Below are 21,594 nucleotides of genomic sequence, written 5' to 3'. Positions count from 1 at the left end.
ACCTAAAGATAAAAATTGAGCTCCTTTTCTCCGGATAACTGAAGATCAAACCTGTTGTTACTGAGTTACTCCAAGGTCAAAAACGGTAAATGCTATAATTACTGTAACGGTAGGACAAGGCTCCAGCTGCATTCCGAAATGGAGAGGGCTGGTACAATATTTTCGATGCAACATTGCAGTCAAGTCTCATTCGTACCAAATTCATTACAGTACGATTTGAGTTCTTTAGTTTGGAATCATCAAATTATAAATTGCATGGAATAAAATGTCTAGTTGTATGATAGGCAGCATTTAAGCATACAAATTAGTAGGAAGCTAATTACTACTTTCGTCCTGCCATCATCATAGAAGGGATGGGAGAGAGAGAGGGGGGGTATTTGAGACGGTAAATTGGCAATTTCTATCCATTTTATATGGATTAACTATAGTATTTAGATTCGTTAATATGTATATTTATTTATCTCATCTTCAATGAATAGATGAATTAAATAACTTCTACAAATGTTGCAAATGATTCACGTATATATTATTTCCAAATTTTGTGACGTCATGTCAACAATGATGGATCCAAAAATGATCAGGTGTATACAAGTTTCTATTTTTGGATTTAATTTTTTTTGGATTCAGTGTTATTTTATATATATTTGTGTTTATTTTTGGATAGATTTGATATCTATTTTTGGATTTAATTTACGATCCAGTAGAAGAAAATTGTGCGGAAAAGAAAGTCAGTTCACACTGACTTGCGTACAAGAAAGAAAGAAAAAAATACAGTCCGATTCGCTACTCTACTTAGAAGAATCGTTGATTTATTAGGAGAAAAAAGATATTCGCTATTAAGGATATAAATATGTATTGTGTCGTGACTAGTCAAGCCATAACTTGGATCACATGTCTTGTTGTCCCGTGATCAAATTAAAGGATGGTCATGGCACGCAAATGATCACAACCTGTTATTCACGTTGTGGCCATGGCACGCCGTGACCACACATGACGTGTCCAAACGTGGCCGGTCACATTTGTCACGTTTAACTATTTTTCATATTTTAATTTAGTTTATTTAAGATTCATCGTTCGATCAAGATCTAATGGTCTTAATTACACATGACAATGTGCCGTACCGTGACCAAATCTTTTGCGTGACGTGCCTTGTTGTGTTAAATTTTTGACAAAAGGTTTTGCCATGTGGATAGTCACGACACGTAACAGGCACATGTGCCATGACGGAAGCATGTTGTATTGTGACGTATCTGATTGTACCGTGATCTTTTTAGATCCCTATCCACTACTGCATTTTAATTCATCAGAAAAAAAAATGTACTCTTATCACTATTTTGTGCTTATTTCTGATCAAAAATTCTGAATCCACTCCTGTGTATCAACATTTTTTTTTTTATTCCTAGTGCATGCCATAATAGTTGTTATGCCGCTCACAGCCTACACTTACGTTGATGTTTTGATCATAACTTTGACACTTTGTTATATTTATTCAAATTAAGTTAAACCAAAATTTTGTAGAAGAGAAATGTTCTGGTACCTCGAGCCACCATATCTGAGTGTGTCCCCTAAATAGTTTAACAGAAAAAAAAAATTTCAATATTGTCTAATTTTCATTTCCAACTCTAATATCAAAACATTTAAAACTATGTTTATAACATTTTACAATGCTACTCGTAAGCATGTAAACCTTTGTTTGAAAGCATTAAAATTCTAAATCTGCATAGTTTTAACACCTAACTACTTTTGTCTTCAAGTCAAAAACGAAAAAATTTCTTTCACCCACTTTTTTTTATTTTTTCTCTGATCATTATAATTTTTTTTTCCGATGATCCGTGATGAATTTTACGAATCTAAAAATACGAACGTTTTCTATTCGATTTTATCTTTCAAACAATATTAATGAAGAAATACTTTTGAGTAATTTTAAAGTCATTTGTTTTTTTTTAAAGTAAAACTCATGAGCACTTTAAATTTTCAAGTTTTTAAATCTCGGTCTACAATCATTAAAATTTTCAAGACTTTGTACATGAGGTTTATATGTTTTGTAAATGTAGTGTTATTGTTGAGGTTTATATGCTTTGAAATGTTATTGTTGAGATTTTAATTCTTTGTACATGAGGTTTATAGGTTTTGTAAATGAGCTTTGTAAATGCAGTGTTATTTTTGAGGTTAATATGCTTTGAAATGTTATTGTTGAGGTTTTAATTCTTTGTACATGAGGTTTATATATTTTATTCTAGAGATTTAAAGTGTTATTAATGAGGTTTATATGCTTGTGAACAAAGGTTTAAATTATTTTGAAGCAAAATAAAAAAAAATTGAAAGTCACAGAGATTTAAAGTGGTAAAAAAAATGATGATACAAATATAACTCCAAAGTTATTCTTCATGGATCTCATTTGAAAGAGAAAATCGAATAAAAAACGTTTATATTTTTAGATTCGTAAAATTCATCACGAATCGTCGAGAAAATAGATGAGAATGATTAGATAAAAAATTTAAAAAAAAGTGGATGAAAGAAATTTTTTTATTTTTGGCTTGAAAATAAAAGTAGTTAGGAGTTAAAACTATACATATTTAGAATTTTAATGCTTGCAGAGGGAGATTTAAATGCTTGCGAGTAGCATTGTAAAATGTTATAAACATGACTTTAAATATTTAGATATTAGAGCTGAAAATAAAAGTTAGATAACATTCAAAGTTTTTTCTGTTAAACTACTTATAAAACACACTCAGAAATTTTGTTTGAAATACAATTATCATGCTTCTTTGTAGAAAGCTCAGCGAAAAGTTCTATGCCTTTGGTACAAATTGAGTAATTGACGTACTTAGCATTTCCACACCAACTTATAATTGAATAATATTTGTAATAAAAAGAGAAACACATAGTAATATTTTTCATTTTTACAAAAACTTAATAATCAACACCTAACGGCATTCGTGGGATTTAAGAGTCAAGAAATTAGAATCCAGTACTGCCATACTATTGGTACGGAGGACGTACCTTCTTTCTTTTTATAGCCTCAAATTCTCTCTCTCTCTCTCTCTCCTTTAGTTGAAGCCCGTAGGTAGGGATGTAAACGGATCGGATATTATCCGATTTCATCTGAATCCGAATTCGAAAAATTATTTAAATTATCCAATTTGTATTTGTATTCGAAACTATCTGAATATGTATTTGAAAAATCGTAGCATATAAGAATACAATTAGATTTTTAACTATCTGTAAGTATCTGTATCCGATCGTTTACATTTATAAATCACAACAAATGTACTCTATGTTCTTAAATTAATTTATTAAATTACATATTCATATCAACGATTTATTAAACTGCATATACATATATATTTTGATGAATAATATAAAATTATGACATAATTAGCGACTAATGTTTTGATAATATGATATATATTTTGTAATCAACAAACTTATTATGAAAATATTAAATATAATATCCGTATCCGTCCGATATCTGATCTGTATCACATTTAATTTCTAATCCGTATCTGTATATGAAATTATCTGTATCCGTATCCAAAAAATTATAACGAATAAGAATACGGTTTGACCACGATCCGAATCCGACCATTTACACCCCTACACGTAGACATTCAAATTCACTAAAATGCTGACATGACACCTTAAATTAATTTTCAGTTTCAGAAATGTTTTGACCTTTGACTACTCATTTGTTTTAAACATAAAGTAAATTTTCAGTTTCAGAAATGTTTTGACTTTTGACCACTCATTTGTGAGTGACACGTCGTGTTCATCATCCAATCAGACGGTCTAAAAGTTATGGTAAAAGCTGAATAATTTCCAGCGCGAATTGAGGAGAGCAAACAGATCCAAAGTCTGAACTGAAGAAGGACATCCCTGACACGTTGAATTTAAGCCAATATAGATTCCTACTTTTTTCTGAGAAAAATCAGGTACTTTACCTTGTCCAGATGAAATTTCAATATTATGTGATTTCCAAGTTCAAATTTAGACATCAAATTAAATTTAGGATAAATTTAACTGGAGGTCACCAATTTGTCATTCAAGTTTGATTTATTATTTTTTAGTCACTCAACTTTGTTATTTGTTCCAATCAAGTCATTTTATACTTTCATCCAAAATGCTAACGAAATATACTCATTTCGTTAGTATTTTGAACAGAATATACTCATTATGTTCGTATTTTGGACGGAATGAGTATATTCCATTAATATTTTGGACGGAAAAGCATATAGTGACTTAATTGAAATAAATGACAAAGTTAAGTAACTATAAATGGACAAATCAAAATCGAATGACCAATTTGTCACAAATGACAAAGTTTAATGACCTTCAGCGAAATCTATCTTATGTCTAAAATTTTAACAAGTAATTTTTTATAACACTGCATTTTTTTTTGTTGTTGACAAAATATAACATCCTCGTTGTGTGGTTGACATGTCTACAGCTAAAAATAACAATTAATTGCCTGCGGTATTAATTGTCGTAATCACACGTACTAAGAATTATAAATATAATTTAATTTGCATTTTTTTTAAATAAACATATTTGACTAATTGTTTCAAAATGGAGGAACAGACAAACGAAAATATTTATTTAAAAATGTCGTAACAAAAACAATTTTTTCTACACCTCGCCCGTCTCCACCGATTAAAATAGATCCATTCATCCATTTCGGAGAAAGATTCTCTGTTGCAATGTACAAGGGAACACATCCTATCCCATATCACTGACGGATGGGGTCCATGGCTTGATGTCCATTAATTTTTCTGGGGCATAACATAACAATCACATGTAACTAGAGTGGAAAAACGTGCCGTGTCGTGCTGTGATTAACACGTTGTGACAATTTAATCACATAACATGCCGTGACCAAACATGGCTTGCATGACTCGCGTGACAATTTAATCATAATTAAATTTGGTTTATTCAAGATTCACCAGTTAATCAACATCTAATGGTTCTAATTACACGTGACTCGCGTGACTACATGTCATTATTAGATTTTTCATGTGACGTGCCGTACCGTACCAAAGTTTCAAAATATAGTCATGGCACGCAAATGATCACGGTACAAAACATGCAAGTCACAGTACGTAACTGACACACGTGCCGTTCCGTGATGGAGCTGGCTTCGCCATGCCATTTTTTCCTCTCTATATGTAACAACTAACAAAAACAGATAGTTTATAAGATGTTGGAATCCATTGCACTCGACATAATTATTGTTTTATGGCGATAGTTTTACATATAAAAAGTTGAATTAAGCGCGTTGTGTCTTGTGTTAGTTGGAAACTTGGAATCAGGAGTTATGGGACGGCGGATTCGTCTCTACTCTCTACTCTCTACTCCCCATCATTCACAATTAATTTGCAATACAGATTCTCTGAGGGAGGGACAGAGGCGTAATACTATTTTGTGGATCACTGACAGGAAATATCTCCGACTAATGGCATAAAATTATAAGGGCAAATGACTCGCCACATGTTACCGCAGTCTGTTGGTTTTACTTTTAACAAAAATCAGATTTTTTTTTTTGTTTAAATAGACCCAATTTTAATTGTTTTAATAGAACAAGCACCATTGAATGATTTTTATAAAAAAAAAACAATTTCATCAATTTTAGAAATTGATAGAGAGAGGAATAAGTATAAATGACCAATGTAAATTCTTTAGAACAACATTTAAATTTGATGGAGTTTTTTTTTTTATAAAAAAAACAAATTGATGGTGATTGTTTTATTAAAATAATTAAAACTGATTTTTTTTTTAAAGTCCAAAAATCATGTATTGGGTCAATACATATTGGTTTAAGAAATTTTATTAATTTTATATATTTTCAAAGTTTAATCAATATATAAATCATTTGACTTCACAATTGTAATGCAACTTTGCAAGCCTTTCAAATTGGCTAAGATCTCACCGAAAAACCTTGAAATAAAAAAGTTGACTCTATTATTTCCTATATCATTTAAATAATCATATATGTGTACATCTTTTTCTGACTTGATGTTCATGGGACCTATTTAAAACATTAAAAAATTGCACAATGCACCCCCAACTAAAGGAAAATTATTAGTGAGAGGGACCGGACGATTTCCTTTGTAAAAAGAGCACTGGAATTAAGCAAATGCTGTTTCCTTTTCAGAATGACATCACAAGTTGACAAGTGCCACGTGGATTCCTCTTGGCTCCTCTCCTCCACCGACAGTCATTAGTCATTGTCAGCTAGTAACTAGGGAACATAACCCAACTAATTTGTCTCTTGCCCTTCACGGCTTCACCTAAGTTTTGCTTCTTCTTTTCTTTGTTACCTTACCAAAGCATGGTAAGAACTAACAAGTGTGAGTCAGAAAACAGAGGAGGGTTCAAATGTCTTTATTTTTTGTGTCTCCACTATGTCTTCATCTTTTAAAACTTTAATAACTCAAAATTTAAAACTTAAAAGTCAAAATAAAACCGTTAGATGTGATCTATGTTATTTTCTCTATGTGCTCATAAAAAAAAATATCACATTTCAATTTTGTTTTTATGTGAATCATTAAGTTCAAAAATCAACGTCTAGAAATCATCCAAATTAGTGTGTTTTTTACAAGCTCTTGATGGCAATAAAAATAAAATTGAAATGTCATAATTTTTTACACGTGCATAGATAAAATGACGTAGATCATATCCAACGATTTTATTTTGACTTTTAAGTTTTAAATTTTGAATTATTAAAGTTTTTAAAAATGGAGGCACGATGGAGGCACAAAAAATGGAGGCATTTGAACCCTCCTCCAGAAAATATATGATAGATTATAACAAAATTTTTAAGATGGAGTGTAATTATTTTAAACACAAATATATTTATTTTTATAACAAATATGAAAAAAATAAAATTGGAGTATAAGTCGCAAGTGTCTCCTCTCAATCCTAATGGCTTTGCTAGCTCCTCATCGTAAGCATAGTGATAAATGAATTATTTGGGTTCAGTTCGGCGAGATCAAAAATTCGTGATTCGGAAATAATTAAGGAATGATTCGAAATTATCTGAATTAGAGATCTTACTCATGCAAGAGAGCAAAAAAAAATGTTTTGGAAAAAATTCACGAATAATTCGGATTTAATTCGATCAAAGTTTGATCAACCAAATAATTTGACGTTCGGTTCGGTATGACAAAAAAAAAACGAATTATTTGAATTTAATTCACGAATAATTCGTAAATCTTGTAACTACAATGGTAAGTGGTAAGTGGTAATAGATGATCCACACATTATTATCTACGACTATAATAATAAGCTAAAATTTCTTTTTTATTACCGTGAGATAAGAATCAAAATTCTTAAATCATAATTAGTGTTTATATTGAGTTTCGAACATAAACTTTTTCATACGGTGAGGAATATTTTAACCTAATTATATGTAAAAAAAAATAATACAAAATTTTCACATATACATCTATTGATAGGTACGAAGGAGGAACTTTCAATCAGAATATATAGGAAGGTTTTAAATTGATAGCTTAGGTGAAAAAATGACAATAAATATTTCGATCCATCAAAGAGAAAATTATATTCTGTCTTATGATGACAGCATTATCTTTCACAAAATCAATGTGAAAATTAGGCATAGAAACAAGCACCAAAAAAGGGGGCTTAAACAAAACACATCCTTAAATGAAAATAACTACAAGTTAATTGTTTTGATTTTTCATTAGCAAAAGGTGAAACACGGAGCACCACACAAGGCGGCGCCATAGAAGATTTGCACCGAATCCAGTCGGCATAAGATTCTCTCATATAATTCATATTCATTTCATCCTAGTTTGTGTGGTTCAGAATTCAGAAAGTTGTTGGGGGGGTTTAAATATCCCTAATGATTGTGTACCTTTTGCCACTATGAAACAAAGGAAGCTGCTTTGACTTTGAGCAGCTTAATTTTCTCTAAGAACAACTCTGTTAATTATTTTTGTTGCTTATTGACTGATCTACCCTTTTGTAACCTTGTTTTTATGCAATTACAAAATTTGATAAATCATAAAAGAGAACTATTAATTGATCAATGCAATAACTTAATTCAATCAAAAAGTAAAAGTAAACCGACACATGGATAAGACAAGATTAATTGAAAACTATAGCATAAGGGCAAATTAGTCATAAAGAAAAAAAAGGTTAATGCAATCTTTATGCCCATCGCAATATTTTTATGCAATTTGGTACGGAAATGGAATATATATAAGTCCACCATCAAATGCAGACGTGTTGATTCAAATGTGGCAGCTAACTTGCACATATTGACAGAATATGTCATAATTTGGTGGGTCAAATCCAATCCAATCCAATCCAATCCGAATCATATAATTTGAATTTAAGTGCAGTTTTTAAGGGTATTTTCATTGATTAAAATTTGGGAACTTTTGGTTGAATAAATGAATAAAAATGTGCATTCCTGTGTGTGTCCTCATCCTGTGATTAATGTCGGTAAGGTAAACCAACATTTTTTTTTGATTATATGTCAATAGTATCCGGTACTAAATACCAATCATACCTGGCAATAATATATTATGAAAGCACGTGGAGGAGCATGTTGAGAAATTAAATGAATTGCTTACCGATTGTTTCATGTTAGTTGCCTTAAATCAATTCTCCAAAGAAATTAAGTATGATTTGAGCAACATAATGATGTAGTAGTAGTGGGACCAAAGCCATGTGGAAACAAGTCGCATTAGTGTTTCCAAGTCAATGGCTGCTTTGCCTTTGTCTCATGAATTTATCAGACATTTTTTTTTTTAATTTTTTTTCCTTTTTCAACAAAGAAATGACACCATGTATGGGGTAAAGATATTGACGGAGTTGTTTTGGCTTCATGCAGCACAATAATCATATGTATTTTCATTTTGGCTCTATGGTTTGTACACTGTATAAAGTCAAAGCAGCTCTGTCAATATTTTAGAGGCTATTTATTTCATTCAAAATCAGGGGCCTTGTATATAAATTGTGAGCAATATTCTGTTTAAAATTTTCTTATGAAGTATCCATGATACAATTTCCTTTTTGAGTATCAGAATAAACAGGGTAAATAGCAGTAAAATATAACTTAAAAACAAGTTTAGTTTGAATTCATTTTTGGGGCTACAGAAAAGGACAGCAATGACAGAATTGCATTATATATAGTTTTATACGAGTAGAAGAATATATATATACACACACACAAAAATAGAGGGTTGTTTCCTGAAGAGAAATCTTGTCTCTGTTATGTTGGATGGTGTGCTGATATAGTACAGCAAAATGCTATAAAAAATTTGATAGGTTCTACCAATAACATGCTATCAAATTATGAAGATCCCTCTCTGAATTAAAACTGCTTAACTAGAGATCTCTCTGGATTCAATCCGATTAAATAAATGTGGCTGAATGATATTTATTTTTTATCATATAAATCTAATAAACAATTGCTTGCAATAATGTGATTATTTGTTAGAGCTTGTTTGCTGGTACACAACATAACGGTGGTTTAGTTTGAAAGGAAATTCAATGAAGATTCGCAGATGTGTACAAATAATGGTTCAAAGATTGATTGTTGCACTGAATTTCTTTTAAAAAATTATGTAAATTGTTTTATCTACAAATAAAATAAATAAAATCGAACTGCTGCTAATTATTTTCGTTTATTTAGAGCTCTTTAACTCTCAATACTATATATTTTAATGTAATTATTTATGCGTTGTTATGAATGCATTTTCTTTTACTCTCAGCTTATGTCATAGCTTTTGCCATGGTTTCAAGGTTTCTTTTCCTAAACATTATGATATATCATCTATGGTTATGATCAATGTTCTAAATAGCGATTATAGCACTATAGTTTTTAAGGTCCGAAAAAATTATAGTGCAAAGATATTGTTATTCAATATATAGCAAAAATAACAAAATAGGCAAGTGACAGGAAAAACAATTAAAAAAAGGGGCATGATAATTGCCCCCCCACTCTCATCCCCTCATTATCTCTCCAATTTTATTTGTTCAATCTCGTCCACATTTCTCATGATTTATAAGGAATTTTGTAAATCTAAAACCACGAACGTCTTCTACGCAATTTTATCTTTCAAATGAGATCCATAATGACATACTTTCGAGCTCGTCATCACGCAAGTATTTATATCTCGTCATTTAAGTATTTATACATAGTATTTTATACATATGACACTGCTGACATTTAAAAATATTAATATCAAGTATTTATACCTATGCACTGAAGTATTTATACCTATGTGGTCAATTATTTTTGTTAGAGAAAGGTTGACGCAGGGACGATTGGGAAATGTTGATGCGGAGATGCGGGGTCCACGATTAGGGATAAATACTTACAAGTATAGGTATAAATACTTGCACGATGAGATATAAATACTTGTGTGACGATGTGTTACGTTACGAAATCTTTACAATAAAATTTCAAATGATTAAAAGCAAGAATTGAAAATCGTGCTAACAAAATAGAAGTTTAAACCTTAAATTATGCTTCTCTAAATAAGCACGTCAAGTGTGAATCAAAACCGCATTGAAATTTCAAGATTCTGACCCTTTATAGGCTCAGTGCGTCCGCACTGGTGGGGAGTGCGGATGGCTGACCCGCACTGGTTCCTGTTTTCCTTAGATCGTTTTCTGAATTTCTTCTCAGTGCATCCGCACTGGGGGTGAGTGTGGGTGGGTGATCCGCACTGACTCCAGTTTCTTTTTCCAAAATCTAACTAAGTCCTGAATGCGGGTGTCTTGACCCGCACTGAAATTCAATGCGGACGCAGTGCACTCGGACTTTTTCTTGTTCAGTGTCGTTTTCATGAAAATTTGACTAAGTACTGAGTGCGTCCGCACTGAGGTATTCTTTTCTGTGTTTTTCAAGCTGCCGAAATCCGTCAAGTGTTGAGTGCGGGTGGCCGACCCACACCGAAATTGAGTGCGTCCGTACTGAGGGTGATTTTAACCCAAAACCCATATTTTATTTTTCTTCTTTCTCTCTCCCTCCGCCCCTTTCTCTGTTTTCTGTGTGTGCTTCGCCCAAAGAGAGAAGAAAAGAGAGAAATAGCTCTCTCTCCCTCCAAACCGCACCGAACCTCGGGAAATCGAAGGTGGAGTCGAGAAATTGGTCGTAGATCTCTCCTAGCTCTCCTATTCGGTATTTCTTTCTCTCCTTCTCTCTCTCTCAAAACCCGAATTTCTCGATTTCTCAGATTTTCATTTTAAACCCGAGATTTGTGTTCAAATTGCTCGTGGACTAGTTCCTTTACACTTCTTGCTTGTTTATTTGTCAATCTTTTTCCCGATTTCCTTTCGATTTGGGATTTCAATTTTTAGGGTTTCCGTGCCAAAACTGAAATTGGGCATAATCGTAAATTGATTAGTTTAATCCAACCGATTAGACTTGTAATCGGTAGGGTTACCTCTTGATCTTGAATTGCTAGAATGTTTAACAGCTAATTTGAGGTTTTGACCAAATTAGGATTAACCACTCGGTAAATTGAATTGTTGCGGGAACTAAAATAGTGAACCGGTAAAGGAAGTGTTACCAAAGTGAAATTGTATATGGTTTAGAGGACCTAGATGTAAATGTGTGAGATTTTTAGTAAGAAAAGAGGAATCAAAATAATCGATACCAAAGCATAGGAATTGGTTAAGGAATATATAAGCCATAATATAACTCAAATAGACATCTCGACCGCTGAACAACGGTTAAACCAAGTGTATGTGTAATGTAGGCGCAAGCTCGGTCGAGCAAGAGTTCGCGGGACATTTCGAGACGTCTGATCCATAAGTATGCGATACGCTCGTCGTAAACAGGTGCGGGATTCTTGGACTTGTTTGATATTTCATTTTCAAGAATTAAATTGTTTATTCGTTTGTCATGTTGAATGCCTGATTGTTGCATCATTGAATTGCATAATTCATTTGCATAGCCCAATCAAATTAAACTCGAATTATGGTGAATGAAATGATTTGCATGCTTGTATGGTTGTCATTTGTGTCGATCTATTATGATATGATTTTGATTAAAAGTCACCACGGATTATGTATGTGAGCGGATTTACGAAGTTGAGCTGTATAGCTGACTTGGATCCGACGAATTGTGTGTGTGAGCGGATTTACGAAGTTGAGCTGTATAGCTGACTTGGATCCGATGAATTTGCAAAGTTGAGCTGTATAGCTAACTTTGAGCCATGGATCCTTATAGCGCTTTAGGTGAACGACCCTCAGTTTTCCCAGTATCGGTTGGGACGAGGGGTGAGTGATTGTATTGATATGTGGATTGAAATCGTGGGTGACAAGTGTTACGTCTGTGGCTCGGTGGAATTCTCCTATGTGTTAATGCGTTTGGACGGTCAATTGAATATTACGAACATTGGAATGATTCCAAAGAGGATTTTCTTTATATGACTTGAACCAGACCTTAATAAACGGTTAAGCCAAGCGACTACAGATGGGTGTCAGATAAAGGGTCCAGCTCGGTGGAACGTCTGTAGGTGTCAGTAACCCTACAGACGAGGGTCAGATAAAGGGTCCAGCTCGAATGAACATCTGTAGTTGCTACAAGCCCTAATGAGTCGAGTTAAGCCAAATATGTGTTGTGTTTGAAATTCATCTTGGAAATTCCGTTAATTGTGATGCAGCTGGTTGAATTGTTGTCGAGCATATGCATTCTTTTATTTATGAATACGTATATGTTTGAATTGCTATTGTATGGATTTCATTTCTGAATATGGAGTTTGATTGCAAGTCCAATAATCTAACTGTGGCAAATTTCGCACTGAGAATTTATTCTCACCCCCACCCTTCGGGTTATTTTACAGGTTCTGGCGCGTCCGATTCCGGAGAGACACACGAGTAGTAGACCTTTGGTAGTTTACTTTATATGACCCTAGATATGTTTTGTTGTATAGTTCTGGGTTGGGCCTTATGGTTGATATCCGGATGAGATACTTTTGATGTATTATACTTTGACCAGACTGTGTACTCTGATTTATATCTATAAACTTGTTTTATAGTATTTATTGTCTTGACTGTCTGAATAGAAATGTTAATTGCCTTGTAAGCATACACGGGGTCGTATGCTTACGGCGGGGTACTGTCGCAACCCGTGGCCGCAGGGTGTGACACGATGAGCCCGAAAGTATATCATCATGGATCTCATTTGAAAGATAAAATTACGTAGAATACGTTCGTGGTTTTAGATTCGCAAAATTCCTCATAGATCGTGAGAAATGTGGACGACATTGAAAAAAAAAAAACTAAAAACGTGTATGATTATTCTTCCCATGTAGTTTGAGTGGCCCCCCCATATAGTCATATCAAGTTAGACATGAAAGTATTAATATCTTAGTTTGCAAGTATTAATTTATTATCTTCCAAGTATTTATACCTATGAATTTAATGAAACTTGGAAGACCACAGTGTTTTGAATAAATTTAATTAAACTAGTTAGTTAAGTTAGTTTAACGAAGTTAAACACGATTGGGGATAAATACTTATAAGTATAGGTATAAATACTTGCACAATGAGGTATAAATACTTGTGTGACGATGAACCCGAAAGTATGTCATCATGGATCTCATTTGAAAGATAAAATTGCGTAGAATACGTTCGTGATTTTAGATAAGAAAAATTCCACATAAATCGTGAGAAATGTGAACGACATTCGCAAAATTCCACATAAATGGAGGTTTAAAAGATGGGGGATGGGAGTGGGGGGTTCATATAATTATTCTTAAAAAAATTAATGATCGCTCTAATATATACTTAACCCAATTGAAAAAGATCTCCAATTGGCTGATTGAATAATAAATCATTGTAAATTAAACTTGATGAGTTAATTATTTGTTTAAGCTAAAAGATTTAATTAAGTTCGAACTGCTCAAATAGTGGCATGTGTAGCCATGTGGCAATGTTCCCTAGGATATTGAGCATTTTCATATTTAAAGAAGAAAAAAAAATAAAAGGGTTTGCTTCTAGGTACAGTGTATAATGTATTCATGTGAAAAAATGTGGTACCACATCAAGGCATAGTGTGGTGGTGGTGGGAAGCACAGTGCATGCATGCAATCATGTACTAAAAATCTAAAACTGTGTGATCAGAAACAAACTGTTTAATGCAGATACGGGCACTTGTCAGGGTATCTAACTTGTGTTGAAAAGAGTGTGTAATAAAATATGTTGCAACTGTGATTAAGGTTTCCCGCCTCTAGAGGAGACATCAACAGTAGTAGCAAATTAGTGATAATTATATTATACAAAGTTACAAACACTTAAGACTACTTCATGAACACTACAATGGGAGCATAGGGATTCTCTCATACTTACAGCACAAGCGAGCATGAGCTGGTCCCTCGCTTGTTCCAAAAAAAAGGAAGAAAGACATAAAAATAACTTCATCAGAAAGAAATATGGAACTATAATGTTTTTTTTTGGAAAAGAATGTATAATTGCATGAAGACGATACCGAGATAAACCCAGAAATACTAGAGAAATAGAAATTATGTCACTTTTTTATCGTATCAAGTTAAAGAGACTATACTGTGTCCATAAACTTTTTCTATATATTTTTTTTCATCTCATTGAAAATAAAAATAAGGAAACAAATTAACATGGTCATAAGAACAAAGAGAAGCTGATATATTCTATACCTGATAAATACCAATACGCAATGGGAAAATTGCATTATTGGGGGATAAATGGATACTTCATTTTTTTTTAATCCATTTTCTTACTCTATATATAAAAAAGAAACGTCCCAAATATATATATCAAACAGAAGAAATTGATGTATCAAATAGGAAAAAAAAGGAATGAAGAATAAAAAATCATGAACTTTCATGTTTCCTTTTTCAAGTGAAATATATGCAATTTTTGGTTGAAATATTTTAGTATAGGAATACCAAAAGTAAATCCGCTTTCTACACAACCTATCTCAAGTCAGAAAAAACGAAGAGGATTCGTGATAAACTTGCAAGCCAACGGTAAAAAAAATAGCCTCTTTATGGAAATGAAACCCTCACAAGTGACCTCCTGAGAAGTCCCTGTATTGCTGATTCTAGTTGGATTTCATTTCTATTCTACTCCAACTTATTTGAAAACAAAGGCTTTGAAGAAGAAGAAAAAGATAGGAATGCTTTCTGCCACTGGAAGTATATAAATTTCAGTTGGTACCCATTGCATTCTGGTTTAATTCAACCTGTTTATATCGTTGGCCTTTTACTTTTCTGGTTCTATATGGGTTCCTTTTGCCCCCTTGCCCATGAAATTTTGATAAAATTTGGAATCAACCTCAATTCTGAAACAATAAAACAAACAGAATCTAATAAAGTTGATTTGAGCATTCAGAAAAGTATTATTCAAAGCATAGCCTGTACAATATATTCATGCACAAAACTTTGCCAATAGGGGTGCAATACGAATCAGATAGTGGTAAAACTATATCCATAACCGCTTTTATATTTCGGATATAGATACGGATCGGATAATAGATGGATACGGATCGGATATTAAACTGATACGAATACGGATATGGATATCCGCTTTTATAATGGTTAACATAATTTTTTTCATAATATATATTAAATTATATGGTATATATACTATTCGGATACAAAAAACTAATTTAAAACCATATCCATCTGTATCTGTACATATATTCAGATATCAAATGATCTGTATCTAACTTCCTGATACGAACGGATAATATCCGATCCATTTGCACCCCTATGTGCCAATGCCAGCAACCTAAAAATAACCCTAAAGTTTACGCAGTACAGTGGCCAACAGAAAAACAAAAAAAAAAATGTCGGCTCCTTAATTCATGATACTATATATTTTTTTCCTTCTTTTTTCTTTGGGTGGGGGAGCACAATTCATAATTAAATTAATCTCAACCAAAAAAAAAACTAGTTTCAAGCCAAATTTCATAAACCCAAGATCTTAGAAAGAACATTTTCAGCTTCTGAACCTGCATCAGTAACCCTGTCAGACTCTGTTCTCCATGCAATGTGCTCGTCAGGTCTAACCAAGAGTACTCCTTTATTTGTTGAACAACACACGTCCCACCATGAGCAATCCCTTTTGACTTCCTCAACATCTATATAGTTCTCCCAAGGCTCCAACTCAGTTCGGCTGCCGGTTGATCTACTCTGGCACGAATCTTGAGGCCAAATTATACAAACTTTGAGCAATACATGGCGTTCTTTAGCTTTGGTAAGAATGGCACGAGCTATCTTGTATGATGCTTTAAAAGGTGCTATTATGAGAATAAATTCAGGTTTGTCCCCAGAAACAAGATCCAAAGTAGAGAATGTCTCCTGGTTAACACAAAAATGGGGTTTTAGACAGCTTACAATATGTAATTTGACTGCGGGTGGCAGCAATAAACAACTCGACTCACCCCGTCTATCTATAACAAATATGACATTACTTTCAGCCAATAAAACACCAAAAAGAAGGTCACCGGTACATGTTTTGGGTACCAGCACAATCTAGTGTTTAGCATAGAGGTGGTAATGTCAACATGACACGGTTTAGAATGACTTGTCGGGTTAACCTTTTCAAGTATATATGGGCATTTTTGACTCAGCGATGAGCCTGGCTTCGGTTAACTGTTCATGACCACATCTGATCCAGCTTAATTGAATTACAGCCTTGTTAATATGATTGAAAGGCTTTCCAAAGGCTTTCTTGTACAAAATATATTTAAGAAAAGGAATAAAGCCCAAATAATGCTAAATTCAACATTTTATTGTGATATTTTGCAGCTTTGATTCTAACACTGACCAAAGAGGTCCACTACGTTTAGTCAGGATTTCTTTACCCTCCAGTAAAATGCAAATTGTTTAATAAAAAAATAATTTCTCACGAGAAAAAGTCAAACCTCAGTGGATACTGCAGTTAATGGTTTTACATGCATGTGGGGTAGCCGGGAGCCTGGCTTTCCAGTAGGTATATATTCCCTTGAGACCGTACCAGATCCAGCTCTGTCACACTTCTGAGTGCTTTCACTGGTACCAGCAACAAGTGCTCCTTCCTTATAGCTGACAAAATAAAAATAAAAATTATAGGATATCCCAATACTACCCTCAGTTTAATATAAAGCACAAAACAAGCCAACAAAGTCAGAAAAAAGGAAAATAAATTCATAACAGTGCAACCAAGAAATAAATGTCAAAATCTGACCAGAAACCAAGATCGTGAGCAGGGAACTGTAGCTGCAGGCTTTTCCCTTCTTCAAATATTCTCTTGAGCTTCTCTAGCCTCATTGCCCCAACCGGGTTCTTCTCATTTAAAACATAGTCTGAAAGCTGTGCCATCCCGAGGGAAAAAACCCCTTCCAACACAGCCTTCTGAATGCTCTTTGGGATAATGGATCCTAAACCACTATTTATTGCTCGATGTACTGATAAAATAATGAAACATATCACAGAAATGCTTCTTGACTTGATGCTGTACATAATGATACCACATTAAATGGACATGGTAATAATATTGATCATATTTCCATTTCCTTTTGTTTTTAAATTGTCCAGTACAATTAATGTTCAAGCTTCAAATAAGCCATACTCCCAGCATAAGATTTCAATCGAACACAAAAGACCATACTTCCTAGCCAATACCAGCACTGGTACAGTGCACTGATACCTGAATTTGCAATTGTCGGGTCAAGACCAAGTGCAGAAGGGATAGACATCGCTGCCTTGAAATTTTCCATACTCAAATTTGTGTTAGAAATGGCAATCTGCAATTGCAAGTCAACTTGTCATGGCATATCTCTATCTATAGAAAAGGTAAAATCAAACTGTTCATATGTACCTCTGAAAAAATCTCAAAAAGTCCAAATTATCTGGAATATTAGGGCCTGTACAAGCATGAAGTTCTCGTATACACCCTTTTCAAATATACCCAAACAAATCCTCTTTTTTTCATAAAGAGTTCTTCTGTATGTCATTTTAAGGTTTTGTAGAGGCACACATGGAATTATTCTGGTAAAATGGCTGTGCCTAAAAGTTTACGAGTGGATTTATAGGAATCATACAGGCTGGCGCTCAGATTCATAAGTTTGTAGGATTGATGAAGAAGCAAAATCATTGAGAAAATAGAACAGCTTCCATGCTATATTATGCACGTCTTGAATCCCAGTATTCATCCCTGCAATATAAATATATTTATTAACGATTCAAATGCAATATTCCAAAAAGAAATTTGAGTGGTATAGCAGACCCAAGTACCCAACTGTGTACTATAAAAATATTCCCTTAAAAAAATCATTTCTACTATCCAACAGACAGAAGTCTAGTACTGGTTGCGACAAACCAGTACATCCCTGAAAGAACAGACGTAGAAGGTAATAATGCCATATCACTAAGGCCTGGTGTTATTTTTGGACCCATTTTCCTAATTTTTATTGGTCATTTTTGCTTTATTGCTGTGACTTCTCTCAGATTAGTTTTCAGTTCTGTTGGCCTCAAAGTATAAAGTTCTATTTCTTACATTCAATAGTTCAGCAATAACATTAGGTTAGAGTAAAGGTATGCTTTTACCGAAACCCCCAGCAGGAGGGAACCTGTGAGCTGCATCACCAACCAGAATAACTCTATTATTACAAGTTAAATACTTCTCAGCCACCTCAGCATGCATCACCCATGGCTTAATGTCAAGAACTTGCACATCTTGCGGGGTCCAGCCAACCAACTTAGAAATTATTTTCTCACATGCCTACAAACTAGAATAGGTCAATGTCATATAGATTAAGAGATTTCAAACTCGTTGTGAATTTTGTGAGGGTTAGTGATGAGTCTTAATTAACTAGATATATTCCTAACTGCAAAGACTTAATAATTTGAATGGTCTTCTGCAATTGTCAATACCTTGTTACACGAGGCTTAAGAATTGGGAAACTAAAATTTGAATGGTCGCTGTAATTGTACCTAAGTAGATGAGAACATATAGATAACATGGAGTACCTGAGGGCTGAAATCTTGGTAGTTTTGTTGTGGAGGGTAATATGGTATCTGAAATTTCAGAAAGACGTACAGTTAGCTATATAAAGGAAACATTTTTTAACACCAGACACACAAAGTCCTATCTTATGTGCATTTCTACAAATTTGATATGTTTGCAGATAAGACAAAACCTTAGATAAGTCTAGACTTTTGAGTGTCATTTGCATAAAAACTCCAAAATTTATTATCTATATAACCTGAAGGACAAACTCTCCTTGCTCCAAATGATGTGCAACAAGCACACCAATCGCCTCCTTGTTGAAAACAAAAAACAGCATCCCTGGTCTATTCTTTAACAAAAATTTCCCCAGATCCATGCTCATAAAATGCACACTGATAAGTTCTTGCAAATTCCTCTCTCCTTTCATTTTAACACCAACAAGTTGCCTTACGGTGCTTCTGGCACCGTCAGATCCGATAAGAATGCTACAATGAAACCTCCTCTCTTCCAATTTAGAGCCATTGTGAACTTGGGCTGTGACTATAACACCATCTTTTGTGGGTTGAATTGAGGTGCATTCGTGACCCAGCAAAATTTTTTTTTCCAACAGTGAGCCTGGGTCCAACTCGTCAGATAGGCCTGGACGAGATTTAACATGGACGCCAAGTTTCTCCAGTTTTTTAAGGAGTAAGTTTACTAGTTTATACTGTGACAAGTGTGCCACACATACAGGGCTGTTGACCTTCTCAAAATCTGTAGCCAAAAGAAACTTTTCAGATCTACAAGAAAGCTTTAATTAAGACGTATTGCAAAAGACACCTTCTTATCAAAGAATTCCAGAAAACCATTCTTATATTTTTTGCAGAAAGAGCCTGCTCTCTCTGATGCAAAAGAGCAAGAAATCTAATAACTCTCACATCCTAGCAAAACAAAAACAAAAAAAATTCCAATATAACCCTATTAATAACAATGCAGTCGAGAAAGGGGAGGTAGCACAGTTGGCCAGGAAAAAGTCCTAGAACTGTTGGTTACCAAAGGTTGAGAGTTCAATCACCCCTCATGACTTTGCAGCCTCTGCAAAGGTTTTCATAAAAAACAATGCTGTCCTCATACCTTCGGTAAAAAAGCCCCCCCCCCCCCCCCCCCCCCCCCCCCCCCCCCCCACCCCACCCTGTAAGCCCTGTCTTTCCTACTTTCTCACAACATGGCCAAATAAAACTTCCTTCCTTGATGATGGAGTGAGTAATACATAGAACAGAGGCTATTTTTATATTTTTTTTTATGAGAATACAAACATACCTTGGGGTTGCATGTGATCGATTGAACCAAGAATTGAGCCAGAAAGAGAAGTGCAATAAATGAACTTCCTCCATAAGTCAACAGGTGGTTGCAACCTCTCTATTTCCTCCGCTAAGCCATCTAATTTCCTAAAAATCTGTCAATACTTATATTTAGTAGTAGTCATACAAGGAATCCTTTTACAGTACTAAGAAATGATGACCATATCTGATTTGAGTACCAGACTGCTACTGGTTATACAACACAATTGGAGTACTGGACATACAGCAATTAGATACAGATGCTTCCTTCTTTGTAGTTATACTTCAATTTGTTGGATTATTTGCTGGTGCTATGGATCCTGCTTCTACTGGTACCGAGGTGATGGTAGTTTGTTTTGTTCCTTCATTTTTGTAATGAACAATGGGTGAGTGAAAGCATGTCAAGGATTAAAAATTGAGCGACCCTACAAAATGGTTTTAAACATTTAGGTTATATATGTATATGTCTACAATTAGCAAACAAAAAGAGAGACAAGTAACCTCCATTGAACGATTGTTGATGAAGTGAGCTTGAGGATGCTGAGAAAATATCAAGCTTTTCTCCAAAACCGCACATTTGATCCCTTCCAAATAATATATGACTTAATGACTAATACTAAAAGAAGAAAGTAACAATTAAATATATACAGGTTAAAGCCAACTAATGGGTTAAAGGATATAGAACACTGGCTATGAGCTCACCCGATTACTTCTTATTCCATTTTCCTTATTGTTAAACTAAAAAGGCTATATAAGTTCCCATTATACCCATTTTTTTTTCACTATTATGCATGAAACTCGAATCCAAAATCAACTAAATTTGACAATATTTCAATCAGTCGGGTACCGGTATGTCTTTTTGGAACAGTGGTAAGTAACTATTGCAGCAGAGATGCAAGCAGTTGGAATTGTGGAAACGATGTACCAAATTTAGTGAGGAGCATGGAGAGGACGAGGCCGACGGGCCCAGCGCCGACGATCAGCACTGGCAAGTGGGGCCCGGTTATGTTAGTGCTGCCGTCATCAACGGCTCTAGAGGAGAAGGGGTAGACGGCCACGGCCAGTTGTCTCCGTAAGCGTGAGAAGAAGAGATCGCCTCTTTTTAGGCGGGACGCGATCGCCATAGACCGCATTGTTTGTTTGAGGGTTTTGCCACGCAGCTGTTTAGTTTAAGTGGGCATTGAATAGAAGAGTGTGGGGTTGTCGGGGGAGGAGGTGGCGATGCCAGCGCCCACAGAAAAGGGAGATAAAATAACACGTCTATGCGTGAAAAACACTAACGGAATAATTATTTGTCTCAAAATAATTATTTTATAATTTTTCT

At 34.2% G+C, this 21,594-nt stretch overlaps 1 protein-coding gene across 1 annotated transcript; it reads right to left on the bottom strand.

Annotated features, from left to right (window-relative positions):
* Positions 1–15,729: 15,729 nt before the first annotated feature.
* EMB2421 (FAD/NAD(P)-binding oxidoreductase family protein) lies at positions 15,730–21,545 on the bottom strand. Its single transcript, XM_078325625.1, has 11 exons — positions 21,196–21,545; positions 20,772–20,854; positions 20,251–20,386; positions 19,208–19,704; positions 18,972–19,019; positions 18,549–18,723; positions 18,044–18,156; positions 17,650–17,746; positions 17,188–17,407; positions 16,886–17,045; positions 15,730–16,319 (listed from the first exon to the last, which is right to left on the bottom strand). Exons 1-11 carry the CDS (start codon positions 21,401–21,403, stop codon positions 15,927–15,929), a joined length of 2,130 nt encoding a protein of 709 aa, XP_078181751.1. The 5' UTR covers positions 21,404–21,545; the 3' UTR covers positions 15,730–15,926.
* Between the last annotated feature and the right edge of the window lie 49 nt (positions 21,546–21,594).

This window comes from Carex rostrata, chromosome 24 (genome assembly GCF_964058835.1).
Source record: "Carex rostrata chromosome 24, lpCarRost1.2, whole genome shotgun sequence".
NCBI lineage: Eukaryota > Viridiplantae > Streptophyta > Magnoliopsida > Poales > Cyperaceae > Carex > Carex rostrata.
This window is presented reverse-complemented; position numbering and strand designations above follow the sequence as displayed.